Raw genomic sequence first — 23,458 nt, 5'->3', positions numbered from 1 at the left:
CGTGATGCAAGAGCCATGAATTGTTGGTGAAAAGTTCAGGTCGTTTTCATCAACTTTTTCAGCACTTCCAAATAGTAAACTTGGTTACTGTTTGTCCATTTGGTACAAATTCATAATGAATAATCCCTCTGATATCAAAAAAGGTGAGCAACATTGTTGCAATGAGTTCTCAAACTTAATTGTCAGACCTCGTACACCAATGCCCAAACACCACTGACAGCAGGTGACTTCAGCAAGTCAGAGGTTCATTTCTCTCTCCCACAGCCAGACGAGGGCTGGCCTGAGCACCCACCATCATCAGGGACCCAGGTGCCTGTCTGTCTGCTCCATCTCTGTGCACACAGCTTCCTGCCCCAAGGTCGCCTCATGATTCAAATGGCTGCCAGAGCCCCAGCCATCACACATCTGTTCGGGAAGCAGGAAAGAAGAAATGCAAAGGACAAGCGGGGCTTTTCCCAGGTGAGTCAGCAATTGTTTTCCATTTATAATTTTATTTTCAATTACAGTTGACATTCAATATTATATTAGCTTCAGGTGTACAGCGTAGTTAGCCATGATAAGTCTAGTCCCCACCTGACACCACTGTGTGGTAACACAGTTACCACCACAATATTACTGACTGCATTCCATGCTGTACTTTGCGAGTTAGCTACTTTAAGGAGCATTCCCGAAAGTTCTGCTCAAAACTTTTACTCTCATCTCATCGGCCAGAACTTAGTCAGATGGCCATGCCGGCTGCAGGAAGATTGGGAAAGGGAGGACATCTGGCTGGGCCCAGATAAGCAAGGGGCCCAGCAGCTTGGCGTGGGGGGCTCTGTGGGGCAGGTCTGCCCCACACAACAGAGTGAGGACAGGGGCCCTGCCCACGACACAGAGCCAGCCCCTCCCTGCCACCGGGCAGACGCCCGCGCCCTCGCTCCCTGGTGTTCCCAAGGCCCTGCCCTGTCCAGCTTGAAGATGCCAGCGCAGGTCTGCAGGGACCAGCAGGGCACAGACTGAGGCAAGCTCCTGGCCTTGCACCATCCCTGTCACCGTGTCCAGGAGCGATGTCCGTCCCACCCTGTGGCTTGGTGCCCTGGCCGTGAGCTCAGGACACAAGCCCAGCCTCAGGTTGCACTGTCCAGCCCGTGTGATGGTCGGAGCTCAGACTTGGGCTGCAGATGGACCAGGCTCGAGTGGCCCCTTCAGCGGGAGGGCTCCTTCTTGGCCCTCGGGCTCCCAGCTGGGCCCTCCAAGGGGTGGTACCCCACCACTCCTTCTGCCGAGCCTCCCCCTGCCCCACCAAGTCCACGGGGCGCCCTCTGCTCACTCCGGCCTGGCCCAGCTGCCAGCCCGCTGGGTCTCCACTGGTGGGCACTGCATTTCCAAGCACCTTGGGGGTCCCCAGCACCCCCAATCAGGTCTGAGGTCAGCAGGCAGGGAGGGCAGGCAGATCAGCACCAGCCGGAAGCAGAGGCCACGTGGGGGCCCAGACAGGACTTCATGATCTGCTGCTCACCCTAAACAAAAGAAGGATACCATGTTATCCCCTGGCACCCGTGGGGAAACCGAGGCATGGACACTAAAGTAACCCTTCATGGCCACACAGCTGCACAGGCTCCCACGCTGGTCACCAGCCTGACATCCTGTCCCCACACCGAGTTCATGGGGCAAGACAAGTCCCACCCTCGGAGCTGGCCATGACCAGGCCCCAGACGCCCCCTCCCGAGGATGGGGACACACAGCTGCAGGCAGGCCCCTGACTCTACCACCACGGCTCCCGGGACCGGCCGTAGCTCTGCTGGAAGTGAGGCAGCTGCTCCATGCTGGTCAGCCGTCTCCCAGCGACAAGGCCCCCACCCGCCCCTTCACTGGAGGGGCTAATTCCCCTCCAGGGACAGTGGCCATGAGGTTGGGCCACGGCCTCGGGAGTCACAGGCCCGGGCTCACTCTTGCTTTGCTGGTGGTGGCTCTGTCCCGACGGCCACCAGCAGGCTGATTTGGGGAGTCCACAGGGTCACCCACCTTCCCTAGCGCCAGAGGCCTGGCCGGCCCCTCCCGAGGCAGGTGGCGGCTGCACCGGTGACCTTGTGATAACCCGAGTGCCATCCGTCAGCGGCCGGCCGCCAGGCTCCGGAACACTGCGGCAGCTCATCTGAATTCAAATTACCCCGAGAGACGCACGGCGGTGCCAGCCATAACTCAGCGCGGTGAGGAGGAGCACGGTCCGCCTGCAGATTGGACATCACCATACATTCCTGGGCGTCGGACAGGGCTGCTAATGAAAATATCAATCAAAAACTCCGCTGACTTAATGGTCAATTGAAATTAATTAATTGGGGAAGAGAAAAAAGTCGAGGGGGGGGCAGCGTTGACGGGCTCCGTCTCTGGCGGGCGGTGAGGAGCTCCGTGTCCCGCTCGGCAAAGCCCCCACCCTGGAGATATGGCATCCCCTCCTCAGGGACCCCCAGGACGCCCGAGGGCCCAGGCCAGCACCCACCTGGGAAGCGGTGGGACACGCGGCCTCCCGGTCTCGGCAGGTCCCTGCCAGCTGGGGGCGGCCTGAGTGTGTGGCTTTGCCGTCCGCAGGGACAGCTGGTCACCTCCTGCGAGGGCCCCCTCCCAGCGCTGAGACAGGGCTGGGTAAGGGCTGGCAGGCTGAGGTCGGGTGGGCGGCCCTCAGCTCAGGTCTCCTCCGGGATGCCTCCCACCCGCCGGGCCACTTCCTCATCCGTGAAAGGGGAGGGTAGCGTCCAACACCCAGGACACAGCAGGGCCCATGCAGTGACGCCAAGGTCAGGCGCCCAAGGTCCCTGGGGACCAGGGGTGGATCCCCAGAATGCTGGAGCCCGAGGGTGTCCAGTGCCCCTCTGAGCCATGTGGTTGGGGGAAAAGCTCCCACAGGCCCCAGGTGACAGGACAGCAGGCTCAAGCGAGACGAGGACACGAGCTCGAGAGGCAGTGACACAGCCCCTCTGAGGCCGCAGATGTGACAACCTAGGAATGGCTGGCAAGCCACCAGCTGCCAGAGAGGGGTCAGGTGGAAGCAGGATTCCCGGCAAACCTCGAGGAAGGCCCCTTCTGTCCAGCTACGCCACCATTCATGTCATATGACGTGGAAACTCCTCCCTGGGCCTCACCCAGTGTCCCTCTGGATGGAACCACTCAGAGACATCGCCCATGGCCCGAAGAGGCACCGAACGCCCAGTGTCCAGCCAGTGCGGTCAGTGCCGGTGGGGCCGCTGGAGCCTCGTGTCCAGGCAGCGCGGAGGTTGACTTTGCCCCCTCCCACCCCTGCCCCCACCCCCAAGACAGGACCCCTCCAGCCATAGCCCTGGCAGATGCCCTGCAGTGTGTCCCCGCCCACTGACCCTGGGCTTGGCCGTGAGGGTGGCCTTGCTTCTTGCGCTGTCTGCACACGCAGGGAGCCTGCTGGCCCCGGGCTGGCCACACCCTGACCTCACGAGCTGTCACCAGCGCTGAGGTCACACGGCAGCCTCCCCACAGAACCTAGCTGACACAACACAGGTTCCCTAGGCATGTGCCAGGGGAGACTGCCTGGGCTCAAAGGCCCAAACGGAAATCCCGCCCGGAGTCCAGGGCAGGGCAGGGCCTATCTCGGCCTCCAAAACCCACACAGGACGGCCTGGCCTGGCTGAGCTGAGCACAGGCTCACCCATCAATTCACGTGCACCCCACGGAGGCCCAGGGCTGGGGCTATAGGGGTGAACGAGATGGCAGGTAACAGGCCCAGGGGCGGCTCCCCGTCCCCCACCCCATCCCCAAATCCTGCAGCCTAATCGGGATGTGCGCAGCCCCAGCTTGGGACCGAGTCCCAAACCTTCGTTGTTCATCAGACTAATGGGAACCGGCACCTACATGAATGGGACCCTCAGCCCTCAGGCTCTGGAGTCCCATGTGTAACTGACAGCGTCCAGTGACGAGGGGTGGAGAATGCCACCACCAGCTGGGGCCACACACAGCCAGCTGGGCAGGGGGAGAGGTGGCATGGGTCAAGAGCTCCACACCTGCACAGACCCACCAACACAGCCACTCGGCCCAGGGGCCACCGGGCAGCCCCACTGCAGGGTGGGGAATCAGGCCCCACGCCCACCAGCCTGAGGGAAGGGCTTGGTCCTGGAGCAACCAACCTTGAGCGTCCGCCCCTGGCCCCCCAGATGCAGCTGTGCTGGCCCCACCCTGCTCCCCGAACCCCAGGCTCAGGACAAGCCCCTAGACAGCCGGGCCTCTGGGTGGGGACTTCTGTTCCCTGATCTTGTCCCCCCAGGATGCCCAGCACTGTTCTGGGGACAGCACCTGGATCCCTCCCCAGACCCAGCCCTGGCTGGGAAATGGAAAGAGACACCAGAGGGCACTGGGGTGGGTGGGCCTGAGGGGTGGACCCCATCACCACTGCAGCTCAGGCCCCCAGCAGACCTACGGGCAGGCAGGCTGGCTGACGGCAGCCACCCCAGGGGCGATCTTTGCTGCCACCCAGCGGCCTCCAGGGGCAGCGCGGGTGGAGCTGTCCCCACTACAGGCCGCTTCTACGAAATGTCCAAACGAGGCACATCCATAGGAGCAGAGCCGACTGGTGGCTGTGGGGCTCAGATGGGATGATGGACAAGGGTGGGGGCTTTTTGGGGCAATGAAGCGAAATGTCTCGGAACCAGATTGAGGTGGTGGTTACATAACCCTGTCAATGTACCAAATGACCCTTTAAGTGGTGACATGTAGGTTACGTAAATATCACCTTGAAACAGTTTTAAAAAGACAGGTAGTTTGGATGTGTAGTGATATGCAGCAGTAACACCCAAACAGTAAACGTCTTTTACTCTAACAACAGAAAACATGCTTCCAATAAATTAAAACACTTCAAAAATAGGAATAACGGAGAGAGCACGGCCTCAGCCCGGCCCGCGGCTGCCGGGTCGCGGGGCCCCGCCCCCTCCACTCGCTCTCTGCGCCCCCTGCTGGCTGTGCCCCAGGCCCTGCAGCGCACAGCCAGTCCCCAGGGTCGCGTGCTGGGAGTGGCAGGGCCAACGTTCCTACAGGCACCTAAGACACGCTGTCAGCCTCTGCAGGTCCGGGGACAGTGCCATGGGGTCTCACCATGTGGCATCATGGGGAGCTCATCAGGGAGGGGCCGCAGCACATGGCACCTCAACTGAAGGGGCATCACCCGCAGAGGAAGGCTCTGTGTCCAGGGCGGTGCAGGCGGCCTGAGACGCCCGTGACCCCACTTCCTGGTGCTGGCGCTGGCGCCGAGTGTGGGCTGCACCTGGTGGCTCGCTTCCAGTGAACAGAAAGTGGCAGAGGGGACAGGTGTCACTTCCAAGATGGAGCTCCACAGAAGTGGCTTTGGTCGTGGGTGCACCTCGCATACTAGCTGGCCCCTCGAGAGAGCTGCTGCCATGTGTGAGCTCTGGTGGAGAAGCCGTGTGGCAAAGAGCCGAGGGTGATCCCAGAGGAAACGTGTGACGCAGAGCGCGGGGAAGGCCGTCCAAGTGCAAAACACGTGGGGACACCAAATGGCCAGTGACAGCACACGACAAGAGTAATGTCCTGTGGGGTTGAGGAAACAAACCTGCCCGGTACATAACAGGACAGTAAAACCAAGAGGGGAGTGGCCGGAATTAAAGTGACCCCAGGTCTGCCCCTCCCTCCCCCTGGTCTGTCCGGGGGGGGGGGGGGGGGGGGTAGAGACCTGGATAAGCTTTAGACTTTGTAAGGCAAAGAAAGGTGCTCATTAAAATTTCCAGGGTGCCACATGCGGAACAGAAACAGAACATACAGCCTCACAAACAGGAGGAGACCAAAGGGACAGCACCACGTGACAGAAATAGTTACAATGCCTGAAAACACAGTAAATGCTCCAGGTGCAAAATGGAGGTGGGATTCAGAAAACTGCCCCAGTCTGTTCACCAAACACATAAGGCTACAGAGAGATTTCACATCAAAGAACATAAACGACATGCCTGGTGACGTGCACTTCTGCTAAGCGCGCAGAGGACATGGAAGCCACTGCTCGGTCGCCCTAGGCAAAGCCCTGCTCTGCTACGGAGCCGGGAAGACAGAGCATGCAGGGGCTCCTCAGGGAACCGAGTTCTGGAGCAAGATGAGGTTTCCCAGCTGGCGGAGCTCAGGAGCAGGTTCCACAGCAGGTGGGCGCCTGGTGCCCCCAGGGCCACACGGAAAACAGACTGAAGTTGGGGGAGCAGCCAGGCTTGGTGAACAGCGTGATCTAGCAGGTGGCCTAAGAGGTGTGAGCCAGAGAAGAGAGGGGCTGCCGAGAAACACCTGAAAAACACCTAACAGAACACTGACTGCAAAAGCTACCGGAACAACCACTACTCTGCAAGATAAATACAAAGAAAAAATACTCCTAGATATGTCACCGCCAACTTGCCAAAAACTGAAAGAGAAAAACTTCAAGGCTTCCAGGACAAAAAAAAAAAAGGCTCTAACGCCACTGTGACTTCTCATCAAGAACTATGCAAGCCAGACGATAGCGGAGTTGTCTCTTTAAAGACAAACTTAGGATTCTGTATCTGGCAAAACTATCCTTCAAAAATTAAGGCAAAAGGAAGGTCTTTTTAGATAAACGAAAGCTGAGCCTTTCCACCTAATTACAGAAATGACAAAGAAGTTTTTCAGGCTGAAGACAAATGATACCTGATGGGACCTTGGATCTACTGAAAGGAAGAAAGCGCATCAACACTCGTAAGGTCGGAACCAAAAGAAAAATACTGTATTGATACTCACTTTGGACAAAACAGCATTTAAGCAAAAGTTATCACTAGAGACAAAGAGTGTCGATTTGTAATTATAAAAGTTTCAACTCAATAGAAATAGATGACAATTCTAAACTTGTATACACCCACAAAGCAACAAGAACTGGAGTCACCAGCCACCACGGAACGTAACACAGCGCTCAGTACCTGGTCCGTCAGACAACAGAGAACTCAGTGAGGATCCAGAAGACTGATGCTGAGTGGACCTTGCAGACATATGTACAAAGCTGCAAACGTCCTGAGAACGTATATTCTTTTCTGGCATAGGTGGAGTGTCTATGAAAACTGGCCACATGGGGCCGGCCCGGTGGCTCAGACAGTTAGAGCTCCATGCTCCTGACTCCGAAGGCTGCCGGTTCGATTCCCACATGGGCCAGTGGGCTCTCAACCACAAGGTTGCTGGTTCAACTTCTTGAGTCTCGCAAGGGATGGTGGGCAGCGCCCCCTGCAACTAAGATTGAACACGGCACCTTGAGCTGAGCTGCCGCTGAGCTCCCAGATGGCTCAGTTGGTTGGAGCGCGTCGTCTCAACCACAAGGTTGCTGGTTCGACTCCCGCAAGGGATGGTGGGCTGTGCCCCCTGCAACTAGCAACGGCAACTGGACCTGGAGCTGAGCTGCGCCCTCCACAATTAAGACTGAAAGGACAACAACTTGAAGCTGAACGGCACCCTCCACAACTAAGATTGAAAGGACAACAATTTGACTTGGAAAAAAGTCCTGGAAGTACACACTGTTCCCCAGTAATGTCGTTCCCCTTCCCCAATAAAATCTTTGGGGGAAAAAACAACACACGTGCAGGCGGGACGCGGGACAGGGAGCCCTGTGCTGTCGGCGGCAACGCAAAGCACTGGACGCTGGGGGACAGTGTGGGGTCCTCAGAAGCTAAACACAGACCTTCCCTGTGACCCAGCAACCCACTTCTGGGCATACACCTGAGAGTGCAAGAAGGTCTCGAAGAGAGATTTGCACACCCGTGTTCACAGCTGCCCTGCTCACTACAGCGAAAACGTGGGAGCCGCCCGAGTGTCCGCGAGCGGATGCTGGGAAGCAAAGGGGGTCCATGCACGCAGTGGGACACTGTTGGACTTAAAAAGGAGGGAAACCCTGACACCGCTCCACCATGGATGGGCCTTGGGGACACTGTGCTGAGTGAGAAGCCAGTCACCAAAGGACACACACTGTGTGACCCCACTTATACCCTAACATGGTCAGATTCAGAGACAAAAAGGAGAATGGTGACTGCCAGGGGCTAGGGGATGGAGGAGAGGGGACCGAGTGCAGTTTGGGGGACGGAGAGTCCTGGGAGGACGGTGGGGGTGGCATTTAATACCACTGAACTGTACACTTAAGAAGGGTTATGACGATAAGTTTTATGCTATATGTGTTTTCCAATAAAAACAATGAAGATGGGTCTTTAAAGAGGTGATTAAGGTGAAACGAGGTCAGCAGGGTGGGCCCTCATCCCGTCTGGCTGGTGTCCTTGTACGAGGAAGAAATGAGGACAGAGACACACGGAGTGACGACCACGTGAGGACACAGGGAGGAGACGGCGTCCACATGCCCAGGAGAGAGGCCTCGGGGGGGACCAGCCTGCCCACACCTGCGTCTCGGACCCCAGCCTCCAGGACTGGGAGAGAGAAATGTCAGCTGTGTAAGCCGCTGCCTGTGGTGCTTGTGACAGCAGCTTTAGAAAATGAGTATACAGATTAAAGGAGAAATATATGATCATCTCAATAGATGAGTAAGTATAATAAAATTCAAAACCATTCATGATTTTTCACAGCAAACTATGAAAAGAACTGAATTTTCTGTGTTTCAACATGTCCCAGGTCCACCCAGCTCAGCTCCTCATCTCCGAGGCTGGAGAGGACCTGGCAGCTGCACAGGACACACATGCTTCGCCCAACCCCCGAGTCTCCACGTAGCCCCTACCGGCCGCCCTGTGGGCTCCAAGACGTCTTTGAGCCCTGCTAACAAGCAGGCCTGGCCACCGAGACCTACACAAGGGCTGTGAGCTCAGGGACATCTGCCGTGACCCTTCCCCACATCAAGGAGTCGGGCCTGTCAGGCCACCCTGGACGCACAGGCCCAGACCTCGCCCGGAGACCCAGGCTCGGCCAACAGAGCTGGGATGAGGATGAGGGCGTGTAGCCTCTCACGGATGTGCTCACTGGCCAGACTATTCCACACGTGTGTGCATGCACACGAGGGCACAGCAGGCATGTACATGTGTGCACATGTGCACATGGCCACGTGGGCCACGTATGGGCGTGCATTACACACACATGCTCGTGTGGCTGTGCATGTCAGCACACATGCACGCACGCACCTCACTGCGTTCCAAATGGTAAAACATCCACAGGCCTCATCATCGAAAGCAATGCAATGAACCTAAAAATTAACAGAAGGGTCTACAAGAGACGCGAGCCGGTGTGGGGACGCAGAGATCCCCTCCTAAGTAACTCCGTGGTCGCAGAGTAAACAAGTGCCGTGACAGGCGGTTTTACAGCCACACAGATGGAGAGGCTGCACGTCCATAGAGCCCGTGTCAGGAGTTGGCGGAGAATTCACAGCCTTAAATGTTTTTATTACTGAGCAAGAGAGACTGAAAATAAATGAACTAAACATTCGATACAAGGAGGGAAAATAGAACAATAAAGTAAATCCATGGGAGGCAGGAGGGGAATGAAGATAACGGCGAATTAATGAATTGGAAACAAGAAAAATGGGAGCACCCATCAGTAAATCTAAGAGCTGGTTCCTCAAAATAAGTAAATAAAATAAGGCAACCTCTGCCCAGCCTGACAACGGAGCGAGAACAGGCACCGGTGAGAGCCGAAGCTGGGGCATCAGAGACACAAAGACGGGAAGTGACCACACGCTGGATACTCCTGATGAAACTGACAATTTCCCAAGACAATATAAATTACCGAAACTAAGGAGGTTTAAAAAGCTATATCCATAACTGCAGAAAAACAGAAAAAGGTGGGTGACTGGGGTTGGGTTGGGGACTTGCTTCCATCCTATACACCATTGGGAGGGCCGGCCCAGCTCAGCAAGGGGGCCGAGGTCAGGGCCAGGGAGAGGGAGGGGGGGCTCAGGGCCTATGGCTGGTGGCCGTGAGGGGACCGGGGCCTTTTCCCTGGCTATCTGGAGGGCTGGGGAGCTGGACCCTGCTTGCCTATGACCCTTCTTGGTGCAAACAGGACCCCCTTGTGTGGGGGTCAGATGGAAAGGTGACGAGGGCACAGCTGAGCTCAGTCCTGGACCCCCAGTCCCCTCCACGCCATGCAGAGGGACATGGGGACAGGGAAAGGAGGGCAGAGGCCAGCCCCAAGGGGCTTCTCCACCACCTCGGCCACAGTGGTCAGTGGGTGGCCACTGCAGCCTCCCTGTCCGTCCCTATCTGGTTTACATTTTATGGAACTTGCCTATAACGTCATCTGGGGTTGGTGTTTCCTCTGCAGGAAGACATTAAACTGTTTCATTTTATTTAGTGGTTCTGGGATGGCCCCTGGGTTCTTCCTTCCAGTCAGTTTGTGGCACTCTTCTTCCAGGAACGTGTCCATTTCCTTAAGTTGCTCCTATACTGTCCCCTGACCTTTATGACCTCTGCTGCGGCCCAGGTTCTGTCCCTCTTCATTCGAGCACCTACTGCTGTCTCTCTTCCTGTCAGCCGTCCAGTCTGCAGAGAACAAGACTGGGTCTTCTCGCTCTGGTTCTGTTGTCTGCTCCGTCATTTCTTATCTCTTCCCATCTTCTTTCTTTGGTTTTGTTCTTTTATGCCTCATACTCAGGACTCAGCAAAAGGCAGCCTGTCTGTGCACAGGCGAGAGAGAGGAGAGAGAGATCAGAGCAGTGTTCACGCTGAAACAAGGCGGACGCGGGAAAAGGAGAATATCTGACAGAGGCCACCCCGTGGCCCTCAAAATCCAAAATCTTTACTACCCAGCCCTTTCCTGGAAAAGTTTGCTGACCTCGGCCTAATTTCTCAAATTGGGTGCTTAGCACATTAATTTTTTCAATTTTTTCTTTCCTACTAGTCATTTCAGGTTACAAATTCCTTTCTGCTGACAACTTCAGATACATTTGACAACTTTCAATACCCACCATGTTCACCATCATCCAGCTCTAAGTATGTTCTGACGTGGATGATGATTTATCTTCTTTGATCCGTGAGTTACACAAAGGGCATTTTTAAATTTTCTAAATATGGGAGATTTTGTTTGCTCCTTTTATTACCGAGTTGTGCTGCTGAACTACAATCTATGTTGTACCAATTTGTTGGCACTTACTGATGTTTCCGTTCTGGCAGTTGGTGGTGGGTTTCTGACGCCTGGAAGGAAAGAACGCCACTTCCCGTGAGGCGCTGCGTGCAGAAGGCCAGCGGCTGAGGCGTGAACAGGGCAACTGAACCTTCTGTCCTGCATCGCTTCCTGCCGGGGCCACCTGACCAGCTGACTACTAAGAGGATTAGCCAAAAGTCTCGCACTAGACGGCAGCTTTGTGAATTTCTGGCGGTAATGTTGTCCGTCCTTGCTGCAGCGTCTACCTTTTGGAGTCAGTTACGTTTGTCGGTGCCCTTTCACTGACTCGCTCACGGGTGTCTGCGCTCATCCCCACCGCCTTGGCCGGGCCGCGACCCCAGTGACCCCATCCCAGAAGGCTCTGTGGCAGGCCTGACACTGACACCATGTCCTCGAGGCCCCATCCTGTGTCCCCACTGCTGTTGTCCAGGCCACGCCATCCCAGCAGCCATCGCGGGCGGTGACTGCAGCCCCACAGCCCCACAGCCTCACAGCCTGTCGTCTCGGGCACCACCCACGCCCACTCCACAGCCCAGAGCACTGGCTTCTTGGGTCAATTCAAGTGAACCGCTGGGTGGTTACCTCAGACGATACAGGTACCTGTATGGCACCTGCCTCCAAAATGAACTCAAAGCACCACCTCCCAATGTTCACTCTGGCGGTTGTGCAGGAAGTCCCGGGCAGGGTCCCAGGAAGCAGTCCCTCTGCCACCCCCAAGGACCTGCCTGCGGGGTCCTGAGCCTTTCAGGCCCCTAGACCTCACGTGTGGCCAGGTGTGGCTGTGGGGGGCAGGTGACACTTCCAGGGGCCAGCATGTCCCCAAGGCCATAGGCTCCTCTGCATTTCAGGTGCCTCGCTGGCTCCTGTCCCACTCGAGACCCGTGATGGGCCACTCAGCAGTCCTCAGGGGCTGCTGAGGACAATGATGGCTGCACTGGGCCTGGTTCCCTAGGCACCTTGTTTTTCTTCTTTCCTCTTCACATGGAACCCTGCTGTCCAGGCGACAGCAGTGGCATGTCACTGACCGCCGGCTTCCCGGAGCAAGGCTCTGAACTGCCCACCTCCAGAAATACCAGGGTCCGAGACGACAGCCTAGGTTTTAAGAGGGAAAAGATTCTTTGACGTTAATCAGAAAAGAAACCATTATGGCCACTCCGATCTACAAGTAAAGGTCCAGACGGGGCTGTGGCCACCGGCCACCGGGCAGCGCGCACAGGGCGGGCCTGACGGAGGGAGGGGCTCGGCCTCAGAAAGGCTGCTCTGGAAAACCGGCACTTCCCACCTTTGAGCCACAGTTCAAACCACTTAAGAAGGTGGCTTCCATAGTTATGACAGTGATTTGCGCTAATTTTGTCAGGGAAAAAAACCAAGACAATTTCTCCAAAGATCATGAGTGTTTTCATTTGCTATCAAACTCCTTCCTCTTACCCAAAGTTCCTAGGTCAACGTCTGTAGTACAAATTCCTGTGATTTTACCAAATTAGGAATAAAACACAGGTGAGCCCACCCTCGGTGCTGCACCCAGACGGCAGGCCTAGCTCCCGTCCCCCGCGGCCCGAGAGCACCTCGAAAGGAAAACCAACAAGCAGAAGTCACACGTGCAGAGCTAAGGCCTTTATTGAAGCCACAGACCAGGTGCTTCCAGGACTGCTGTCCTCATGGCCCTGCGCCCTCAGGGACAGAGAGCACCGACTGCGGCCGGCAGCCCCCGCAGCTCAGCCCTGCTCCAAACAGGAGGCGGGAGAACGGGACGGCAGGCTGGCAGTTCAGCACACGCGATGACAGGGGGCGCAGAGGGCCCGGACCACCAGTGCCCAAGGTCTCGTTCCGAGAAGCTAAACGACGCACAGCGCCCTTCACAGCAGGTGTTTACAGAGACCAACCTGCACTGGGGTCTGGACGCAGACTCCCAGCTAACAAATGCTCTTCTGAAAATGGATTTCAAAATAGAGACGCTTTCCCCAGAACTGTAAAAGCCATCAAAATGCAAAAGACTTCTTTAGGAAAGATTGAACCAAAATCACAGCTAATGTTTAAAATAGCACGTCACCTGGCTTCCGTCTGTGCCCTGAGGACACACGGGCAGCCACGGCCTCTGCCCGGGACGCCCCCTGCCCAGCGGGTCAGTTGCTCTCGATCTGCTCCAGGTCCAGCTCGCCGTGGTCCAGAGGGAAGGTGGTCTCCTCCCCAGCGCTGTCCCAGTCACTGGGGTCCCCGCCGCTCCCGCCCTCGCTGGCCGCAGGCTCCCGAGAAGCCCACGAGCTAGGACTGGCAGGACGGGCGCCGGGGCGCGCGCTCAGGGGGCTGGAGCCAGGGATGAGGAGGCCCGTGCGGCCGCGGGGGTCACGTGGGGAGGACACGGATGTCTTCACTCCGGTGTCATCCTCATCGTCTTCATAATCAAGGGAGCAAAGGCTTTTTGAATTTTTTAACGTCTGCAACAGAAAACATACAGACTTAAAGCATTCCAGGAGGGTTTATGGGAGGGGAATCCCACTGACCCCGACAGGGGTCCCCAAGTCACATAAAGCATCTTTGTGCCTCCCCTCGGGGCCATCGTCTCAGAGCCCTGCGTGTCCACAAACAGCCTCGGCACTGCCTGTTGGGTTTCGGGGGGAGACCCATGTCCCCGCCCCCTCAGACCAATGTCAAGGTCATGTTGCCCGAGCCCTGAAACAGCAGACACCTGGAGACTGCAGTGTGGAGCTGTGTCCACACTTGGGAAAGGCCTGGCCGGGGAAGTCCCAGGTCCAACGATGGCTCCCGCCAGGTGAGTCCCCATACCCTAGCCCCTCCCCCGTGTCCGTGGGTGGGGGCCCCATCGCACCCAGCTTCCCACCTTTCTCTCTCCTCAGCCCTCCTCTCCCAATGGTTCTCTTCCTTCAAATATGAACGTGCTTAAGTCTTTGTCATCTTAAAATACCTGAGACACACTCCCCATGGAGCCTCCCCTCCACGGCCTCGGCACACACCATGTATCGCCTGTGCTCAGGACAGCCTCCCCACTGGACTGGTTAAAGATGGGGGCTCCCCAAGCTCAGCTCCAGCCCTGCTCCTCCAGACGATTGCATCCCCAGACCAGAGCAGCGGCAGTCAGAACCCCATCTCTTGGTGGCACCTCTCCCAGGCTGTCCCACGGGGACTGAGAGCCAGCAGACCACCCCAACCTACCTTTGGGGTTGCTGACCCCAGCAGGGTGTGCCTGGCCTCCTGGTCTCCTCACCTCTAGCCCCTCGACCACGGCCCTATTCTGGGCCGCACACAGCAGCAGCCCCCTCAGCACAGCCAGGGCTCCATTCCCTGCGACACCACCCTCATCCCGGCCCAGCCTCCTGGTCCTGACTTCATGCTGTCCCCATGGGCCCGCACCTCTGCTGGAGCAACCTCCCACTGGCTGCACCCGTCCAGCTGTCACCTCTGGACTCCTGTTCCAGCCACACCCACGCTGCCCCCAGACATGTCACTGTGTGGCTCGGGCCTTGTACAGGGAGCCTGCAGACATGGCTGTGACAATGCACGTGACGACGCCAGCCATCCCAGTGCCTCAGGCTTTAATTTGGTAGCAGCACACTGGCCACCGAAACACGTGAACTAGAACATGAGTTAACCGACTCCACACCCAAAAGTCCCCCAAACCACAACTCATCCAGCACACAAAATGCCTCCTATCAGAAAACCCACCCTGGGGCTAGAAGGTTCTCTGAAAACATCTGGAAACAGTCCCACCGAAAGCTGCAGCCAACAAACACGTCCCCCAGGAAGACGGAGCTCCTCGGGAACCACAGTTTCTAAGGCAGCTCCTTGGCTCCCCAAGACAGACGGCAGTGCCCGTGTTTTTGTTGTTTTGCTATTTTACTCTAACAAGCGAGGTGCTGAGAAGCAAAATGCTAAAGAATCAAATCTTTAAAGATACCACTGGCCACACATTTTGGTCACAAAGTACGGGTTCATGAGGTAACTCCTTCTTCATTCAAATCAAGGCAGATCTGACAGGCCGGCTTGAGGAGAGGGCACACGGTGCTCTCGTGGGCGCTGGCGCCGACCCCACGCACAGCGGGCCCCTCGAGCTGACAGTGTTCCAGGCCTTTCCTTAAACCTCCCCCTGAGGTGTCCCTGTCACTGACAGCAGGGACCTGACAGGGGTGGGAGGGCTTCTGTGCACAGGTCACCTACGGATCACCCGTGTGGCCTGCGTGTGAAAATGGCACACTCTTCCCAACTCCCAGCTCAGGCCGCCTGTGAAGGACTCACAACCACGCTCCATAGAAACAGTCCACACACACACCCCCACCCGCACAGCTCAGCCCAGATGGGGAGTCTTGCCACCTCCCACCTCACAAAGTGGGGCAGACAACGTGGCCTGGAGCCCGACCTGACATGGCGACCCTTGTCACCGCATGGTCCTGGCTTCTGCCACCATCTCTGGTTTGATGGGGACCTGCATATAAGCAGACGAACATAAAATATTTTTCTAAATTCGAAGGTCAAGGCTTTGAGCTCTAAATTGTAAGGATCTTTTAACTTGTGCGCAAGACAGCCTCCTGCGGGGAAGCCGGCAGGTGACCGCTCACCATCTCCACCACTGTAGCCACGCTGACAGGCTGCGTGTAAGCCAGGAGGTCCGGAGAGAAAAACGAAGCTGTCCTGTGAGCCACCCTGAAGCCCCTCCAACACCATCCAGGGACTGGCGAGCCCCCTGCAGCTGGCCACTGGCCGTGGCGCTGGCCGTCTCCCACATGACACACACAGCCTGCTCTCCTGCACAAGTACAGCCTCCACGGGTGCCCTGAGACCGTGTGGCAGGCTCACACCACGTCCCAGCTCAGCCAGAGCCCATCTGCCCGCAGTCAGCAGCCACCTGCCAGGCCAGCACTGAGCAGGAGCCCTAAGCGGGGCCTCCCACTGCCTGCAAGCACCTGCCACCCAGCACACGTGTGTACTCATCCCACAGGCTCCAGCTATGGGAGGAAATACAGACACACGCCGGCAACAGGCAGCTCCATGCAGCCAATGGGACAAACCCGAGTGCCTTCCCCACCCGCACAAAGGGAGGCCTGACAGGCTCAGGAGTGTCCACACTGCAGGTGGGCACAGAGATGGCCAGAGGTGAGGGTGCATGCGTGCGTGTCCAGGCACACGCATGTGCAGGCAGGTACACCACCACTCTCCTGGGCCCTCCCCGGTCTGAGCAGCAGAGCTGCTGGCCATGGAGGACCTCATCGCCCGCTGGACCCCGGTGAAGCCCGGCTTCCTCACCCCAAATGTCAATAGTGGCGGGGAGCCAGGGGTACCCTGTATCCCACGTGCGCGTGCACACACACTCCCAGGCCACAGTGTTCCAGCTGCCACCACACCCTCTCAGCACCCCACTGGCCACTCAGCACCCCACTGGCCATGTCTCCTGGAAAGAAGGCCGATAAACCAGCGGGAAGAAGCGGCCACTGCAGATCCCAAACTCTCAGGACAGGCTTTTCTGCCCTGAGACCGTTGCACCCAGAGGATGACGTGAACCGGCAGCAACTGTGCGGGAGCATCACGAAGCCTGACCTGGGCGAGGGAGGGCGAGGCTGCGCGTCAATAGACACTCGAGTCCAGCGACCACAATGGGCCAGAGGGGTCAGCGGGAATCTGTTGAGCCCACTTCCTGTGTAACTGTCCTCGGACACCCCAGTCAGCACCGACAGGGAAGCTACTGCCGGCTGAAGGAAAAACTCCGTGGGGCTCCCTCCCACCCTCGTGCACCCCCACAGTTACCAAGGCCTGAGACAGGCGCTGAGGCCACCCCTGGCCGCCTGCCCCAGAGCGTGGGAGCAGACGAACAGGGCGCCGTGTCCCCCCTGCACCCACTCGCTTGCGCCTCGCCCGCGGTGGCCGTGTAAAGGCCGTGACCGCCCCGACCTACTGACTGTCTCGGCAGCTGATGCCCTCTTTCTCGTCACAACTGTCTCATTCAACCACATACACGAGGACTTTGGGACAAGATGCAGAGAGTCAGGGCCCAGTTCCTGCTGTGACCCCCGGGAGGCGAGTCAGTGCCATTGTCGTCATTTGGGACCCTCCCTCAGAGAGGGTTGCAGCCCTGCGCCCCTGCTAGCGTCTCAAATGCACTATGTGTGACAAAATAAAGACAAGAACCAAGAATGTGCTTATGTGACAAATGGAAATCCACAGTGGACCAATGTGTCACAGGTCCCTGGCCCTGCCAGGCCGTGCTGGACACACAGCGACTCCAGGAAGCTGCGGGGTCAGCAGGGCGCGTGGGACAGTGCTCAGGGGCTATCACAGCCTCGGTGCCTCCTGCCTGGCAGCCGATGCAGGAGTGGATGGTCAGGCTCTGAGACCGCCATCCTTGGGCCCCTGAGCAGGGAGCGGTGTGTCTGTCTCCACACAGGTGACTTTCCAATCACGCAGGAAGCAGCTGAAGGTTTCCTCTAAGTGGTAAAGGCCTCTAAAAACCCTAGTAACAGACACTTTTATAAAGACCAGCACCTGCTCCCACAGTCTCAGAACCATGACTGATTTGCACATTTTCAGTGAGAATATTTTAACATCAATTTTGAAGCAGCATTGCCAGACAAAATAGAAAAACCTAAATGTTTTCCTGTGCAAACATTCCCCTCCTCAGGGGAGGATTTGGGAGGCAGCGTGGTGTCCACTCCCTGCTGACCAGAGCCGGCCTTCGGCCCGGGAAGGGTGGCCTGGGAGCGGGGACTAGGGGGCTGGTGGAGCCGGCAAGAGGCTTGGCCGGCCAGCTCACCGTGTCCAGGCCTTCAGCCTCAGACTCTGCGCTCCCCCAACTCAAGTCGAGGCACAGATGGGGTTCCCTGACCCCGGGGCGCACCGGCAGGGCCGCTGAGACCCCTGCAGGAAGCACATGGTCACGGCTGAGCCTCGCACATACGGCAAGAAACCCTGGTCACCCCAAGCCGCAGGCTCAACCAAGCACCAGTCCAGGCCCCAGAACTGTCACAGCCCCCGTCACAACCTGTTCTTTTAAGTCCCTCCGGCATGTTTTGCAAATGTCACTCTAAGAAGCGTGACATGAAAGTGAAGCATTCTCCAGAAAAGGAACATGGGGTCTCTAGTGACAAGCATGCCGACAGAACCTGCCACCTCCCCGTGACAAGCACGCTTCCTAGAGGGGTGCTGTGTCCCTGAGGGAGATGAGACATTGGGGTACACACGCAGACGCTGGCAATGGCTGCGTCCTGAGGCCCCAGCCACCACACAGCCCAGGGAGCAGCCACAGGAACGTGCCGGAGCAGATGGAAAGCGTTTAGAAAGGACAGGCAACTTTGACCTCTAGGCCTTGTTTCCCTGCGGCAGCAGGCGCCTGTCCTGCCCTACTGGGCTCCATCCTCCCATCCCTGCTGGCTGACCAGTTTGACCCCAAAATCTTCAAGTCTGCCCTTCCCCAACCCAGCTAACCAAGGCCCAGGCCTCAACGTGGCCTCTCTGGACAGAGGCCCTCAAAGTCAAAGGTGACAGGCAGTCCTTGGCCTAGAACCCGGCAAGGCACCGTCACCACCCCTGGGAGGGCGCTTCCCGGGGGAGGGCAGGGAACACAAGAACCAACAGGGGACACTATGGACGAGGATCCTGACACCTCCATCCACGCACACAGCAGATACACACACACCCCGTATAAGGATCTCTCACACACACACACACACACCCGTACAGAGATCTCTCTCATACACACACACACACACACACACACACACACACACACACACCCCTCCCCCACACCAGCATGCCCGCTCATCAGTATGCCTCGGCTGGCACACGCCTCACGCGCTGCCAGGAGCCCCTCTGCCTCCAGGTTGAGCCCCAACGCTGGCCCTGACACTACTGTGCCTTGTCAGGCCTGTCTGTGAGGGGTCGGGCTGCACATGCCCCCAGCGATGCCTGGCACTGCAGTCCTGGGGCGATGCCCCGCCTGTCCCAACAGCACTCGACCCCGCAGGCCCACGGATGCCAAAGCACCAGAGGCGGGGTGTATGTCAGGAGCTCCCCACAGCGTTCCCATGCTGCAGGTGGTTCCCATGTTCACCAGAAAAGATCAGGGCGTCCCTTTGCACAGGTTCCACAGCCAGGACGTCTGGGTTTGGGACCCACCTACTGGGAAGATTTCAGAAAAGCCAGCATTCAGGAAAGACAGTGACGTCCAGAGTGGCCACACGGCTGTGCGAAGGACCTGGGTCCCGTCTGTGTTCTGACGAGGGAGCCCCAGGCCCAGGGTGTAGAGCAGCTGCTCTCCCGCGAGGGCCCCTAGGCACATGGCCCACGTGGCCTGCGGAGCTCAGCCGGGCCCAGTGGGCGGCCCTCTCCCTTGTCACACCAGCAGGTCCCATTCTTGCTTCCTCAGCCCCATCCATAGAAGGTCCCAAGGGAATAGGACCGTTGCACACGCCTGGGCTCCATGCCAGCTCCTCTGATGGCCCTGCGGTGAGGTGACGTCACCCTCCAGAAACAGAGGTCCAGGTTTCCAGTCTGTTTCTTTGCTCTAACTCTGCTTTGAACAAGGGCCTTCGAGCAGAAGACAGGTGGCAGGGGCAGGCGGTGCTGGCCCCAGAACCCAGTCTTCAAGCTGGTCCACAGCCCAAGACTCAAAACATACCCTTTCCCCAGAGAGGTGTTGGCAGAGGACGCGGTGAGGACCGCGAGGAGAAGCCGGGGGCCAGAGTGGCGCAGGCTTGGCTGGGACAGCCCGGGACGCCGCCTCGCATCCCACACTCTCTCACCCCAAAGAGCAGTTCGGGCTCCCGCCCTGCCCTGTGCCTGCAGGCACGGGACACCCAGGCCGGCCCTGCTGAGGGGATGGGTGGGCAGGTGGCGCTGCTGCTGGGGACACTCTGGCCTCAGACCCGAGGACACAGTGCGTCCCTGCGGCCATCACCTCCCGCAGGAGAACAGCACATGCTGCCACCACAGCCGGGTGGGCCCACCTCTCCCCAGAAGCACCATGCGGAGGGGTGCGTCACGAGGAAGCCTCACCCGTGTCATCTTCAGGAAGTCCAAGGACGGGCGCGGCCATCGGGCGTCCTCCTCTCGCCGGCGCTTCAGCCGGCTCTTCTTCCCGAGGAGCACGCAGGGCTGTGAGCGGCTCCGGAGCAGGCCCAGCCGCCGGCCGGGCTCAGGCGTGCACGGCGGGGTGCCCACATCCGCAAGGCGCTCCTGTGACAGCGACAGGCGGCGCCGCGAGGACAGCACCCAGGGCCCCACGGGACACCAGGGAGGGCCCGAGCCGCCCCCGCTGCCATCCACAAAGCCACTACTGGCCGAGGCCGGCCGGGGCGCTGGGGGTAAAGTGGGGCCAACCACAGGGAAGGTTCTGCCCGGCGACCCGGTGGTGCCTGGCAGGCTGGCACTCCCGCCACTGTGGCATCGCCTCTTGGAGACCAGAGTCCAGACCTTGGAGCCGCCAGGGCGCCATGGGGACCAGCAGCGGGCCAGCTCATCCGGCTCCGACAGAGACCGGCAGTGTCGCTTGGTGGGCGGCGCCAAGGGCTGCCCTAAGCTGTCCCTGAGGTCCACGGCGCTGACCGCTCCCAGGCCTATGTTTGGCCCGCAGGGACTTGACAGGAAGGGGAAAGCGGGGCCCATGGCTGCCTGGCTTCCGACGGGCCGTCCTCCACTTACGACCTTCCCAGGGCACCTGTCTTCTGAGGAAATAGGAAGGAGGAGAGACAGGTGAGCAGGATGCACCTGCCAGCCACAGGGTGGGGCCATGCTGCCACTTGACACAAAGCCGTGGGCCTCACAGGCACACCGGGAGGTGGCACCCTCCTCTCCCCACCCCGGCAACATGAGCCACAGACGTGGTCCATGCCAGCCCTACCTGCCTTCCCTAGGTGGGTCAGCCCTGGAGCCACTGTCACTTCTCCAATGTCAGAGGGCAGCAGGCCGCACCCCTTGGCCCTGCCAGACGCCCCAGGGCTCTGAGCAAGGACGGGCCCCCGCAGCAGGACGAAGCCCAGGTGAGGACACAGCACCAGGGTCAGGTGCTGGGCCACACTGCCTACTTCCTCTAGTCATCAGAGCAGCTACAAACCTGCACGAGAGTGGTCTGGAGTGCCACCTAACCCCGGATTACCACCAACGGCCACTGGGCACTCACTCGGCCACTGTGGCCAGAGGGAGGACAGGACTCAGCTCAGGTGTGTTCCACCTAAAACTCACACAACTAGCACATTGCACTGTGGCCGCTGACACTGAGCCAAGGCTTATCAGGGGGATACGTGCCAGGGAGCTTCTCACACTCACGCTCACTTCCACTCGGGGCAGCTGCGCCACCTGCTCCCATTCAGGCCACAGGGCACAGGTATGAGCCGGGCACTGGAGGGGGTGAGTGCACACCTGCGCCCTGCAGGCATGACCGTCTGATGCACACCGCTGAGCAGAGTGCAGGGCCAGCATGCACCACGACTGGCCACAGGCTCCCAGGAAGGGCTCGGAGACCCTGGCCCCACCCACATCTTGCCAGGAGGGAGCACCTCGCTGGGCCCCGCCCACAGACCAGCAGCGGGAGGGGCCGGCTCCCGCTCAGCTTCCCCTCACCCATGAGACACCCTGTTCCTGGGCTTTGGCTCCAAAGGTCTGTCAAGTCCAACTCGGCTTCCCACCCAGGCACACGGCCACCGCCGGCCCTGCTCACCGCCTGTGGCCACAGCAGCCAAGGAAGACCGCCCAGGGCTTTTCCATACTTACCGTTGGTCTCAAAAGGGAACAAATGGCCACTTTTGCTCAGTTTCTCGGCAGAATACTGAAAGTGATAGGAAAGAGAAGTTTCACGTGAGACTTCAGAAACAGTGCTAAGAAACAGTCGTACGTGTTTATCACGAGATAAATTCTAGTTTTCCCCAACACTGTCGTTTCAGGTAATTAAAGAGAAAGCAGTGACTGCTGGAATACATGTTCTCCTTAATCAAGACTCTTAAAAGCGTAACAACACTCAATTGAGTGCAGGAAGCGACGAGCCATGAGCCCGTCCACTTCTCCAGAAGCCTGGCTGGCCCCTGCTGAGCTACAAGCAAACCTTGCTACTCAGTCCCTCTTCAGCAAGCCTCTTCCCTCCCACCCACACAGCCCCCTCTGGACCCAGACCCCAAGCCAGGCTCCCCCGGGTGGCCCTGGTCTGGACGTGGGGGGATAGGGCCTCCAGAAGGTGCCGGCCTCGGCTTGAGCCCACAGAACTTTCTCGGCCACAGTCTGCCTGTGAAGTCTGAGGCCTACCTGGTGAGCCGTGGTCCCCGAAAGCGCCTGTGTGTCTGCTTTTGCATCCACCTAGCCCGGGCTCGGGGGTACGGGGCCCTGGCGGCTGAGCCCTTACCAGACCCAGGGGCCACACCAGGAGGTGAGCATCCTACTGGGGTTGCGTGGCCGTCACTGTCTGACTGGCACTCGGGCGAGCCCTTGGAAACAGGGCGAGACCTCTGTGCTGTGTAGACAGAGCCCGGGAGACATCTATACACCAGACCCAAGGGGCCAGGGAGCAGCCGCAGGCAGGTACAGGGACGTCTGCAGCAGCCATTCTGCCCCAGAGAGCGGCACAGACGACCACAGGAGCCGCACGTGGGCTTCACGGCGCTGTGCTTAGCAGCCAAACATCGGAAACAACCCCAACGTCCACCCACAGAGTAAAGCCCGTACGATGGGGCCAAGGAATGGACTACGCGTGCGCCGTCAGCACCCACGGGCCCCAGAGCGACGGCGCTGAGGGCTCCAGAAATTACACGCTTCTCCAGCACAGGCAAGGCCACAGTGCAGGCATGTCCTGGGGGGCGGAGACCAGGTTACAATGCACACGACCAGCAAAAGACGCCCAGCCCAACATCACAGCCCATCAGTGCATTTCACAAAAACACGTTTTAGACTAGAGGCTTCTAGAGCTACACTCTCCACCCACCCCAGCCCGCACCGGCACAGCCGCCCACGGCCCACACCTCCTCCACCCGCCCCTGAATCCTGGCCCCCCTGCTCCGGCCCTCAGCGCAAACTGACAGTGGAAGCCCCAGCGCCTGTCCCCACAGGGTCACCTGGGCTTCAGGCCTTTGCTGGCTTAGCCTGCCCGGCCCTTCCCCAGGGTCCACCTCACTCGGCCTCCATCAGCTCTTAACACTCCCCCTCGTCCCCCGTCATCTGCTAACAGAGAACCTGTGCCCCACCCTGCACCCAGGACGGCCCACACTCCCGCGTGACCCGATAAGTGCCATGGTGTCGCTGCCCTCTCCCAGCGCTGCCCTGGCTCTCTGGGGCAGCCCCCCTGCCCTGCCCGCTCGCCTCTGCAGTACAAAGGCCCCCACTGCACAGCCCACCCCCCGCTGCCCCTGCAGCTCGACCAGGCCCACCACACGCCCCTCATGACAGCCACCAC

The 23,458-nt window shown here is 58.8% G+C and overlaps 1 protein-coding gene across 10 annotated transcripts in view; it reads right to left on the bottom strand.

Annotated features, from left to right (window-relative positions):
* Nucleotides 1–470: 470 nt before the first annotated feature.
* Nucleotides 471–23,458, bottom strand: part of FAM53A (family with sequence similarity 53 member A) — a 38,316-nt gene continuing 15,328 nt past the window's right edge. For 6 of the 10 annotated variants that reach the window (XM_074320123.2, XM_074320130.2, XM_074320136.2 and 3 more), the window contains 3 exons: nucleotides 21,793–21,847; nucleotides 20,080–20,747; nucleotides 12,682–13,517 (listed from right to left, as the gene is read on the bottom strand). In XM_074320123.2, coding sequence (XP_074176224.1) covers nucleotides 13,206–13,517; nucleotides 20,080–20,747; nucleotides 21,793–21,847 — 1,035 coding nt within the window. In that variant the 3' untranslated portion in view covers nucleotides 12,682–13,205. Of the gene's footprint in view, nucleotides 1,500–2,004; nucleotides 2,258–9,330; nucleotides 12,175–12,681; nucleotides 13,518–20,079; nucleotides 20,748–21,792; nucleotides 21,848–23,458 lie in introns of those variants that run through there. The other 4 variants (XR_016019406.1, XR_012492242.2, XR_016019416.1 and 1 more) reach the window with 4 other exon arrangements.

This window comes from Rhinolophus sinicus, chromosome 1, assembly GCF_057876585.1.
Source record: "Rhinolophus sinicus isolate RSI-liver-muscle chromosome 1, RSI-T2T, whole genome shotgun sequence".
In the NCBI taxonomy this organism is placed as follows: Eukaryota; Metazoa; Chordata; class Mammalia; order Chiroptera; family Rhinolophidae; genus Rhinolophus; species Rhinolophus sinicus.
The sequence above is the reverse complement of the archived record's forward strand: the minus strand, read 5'-3'. Positions and strand labels throughout refer to the sequence as shown.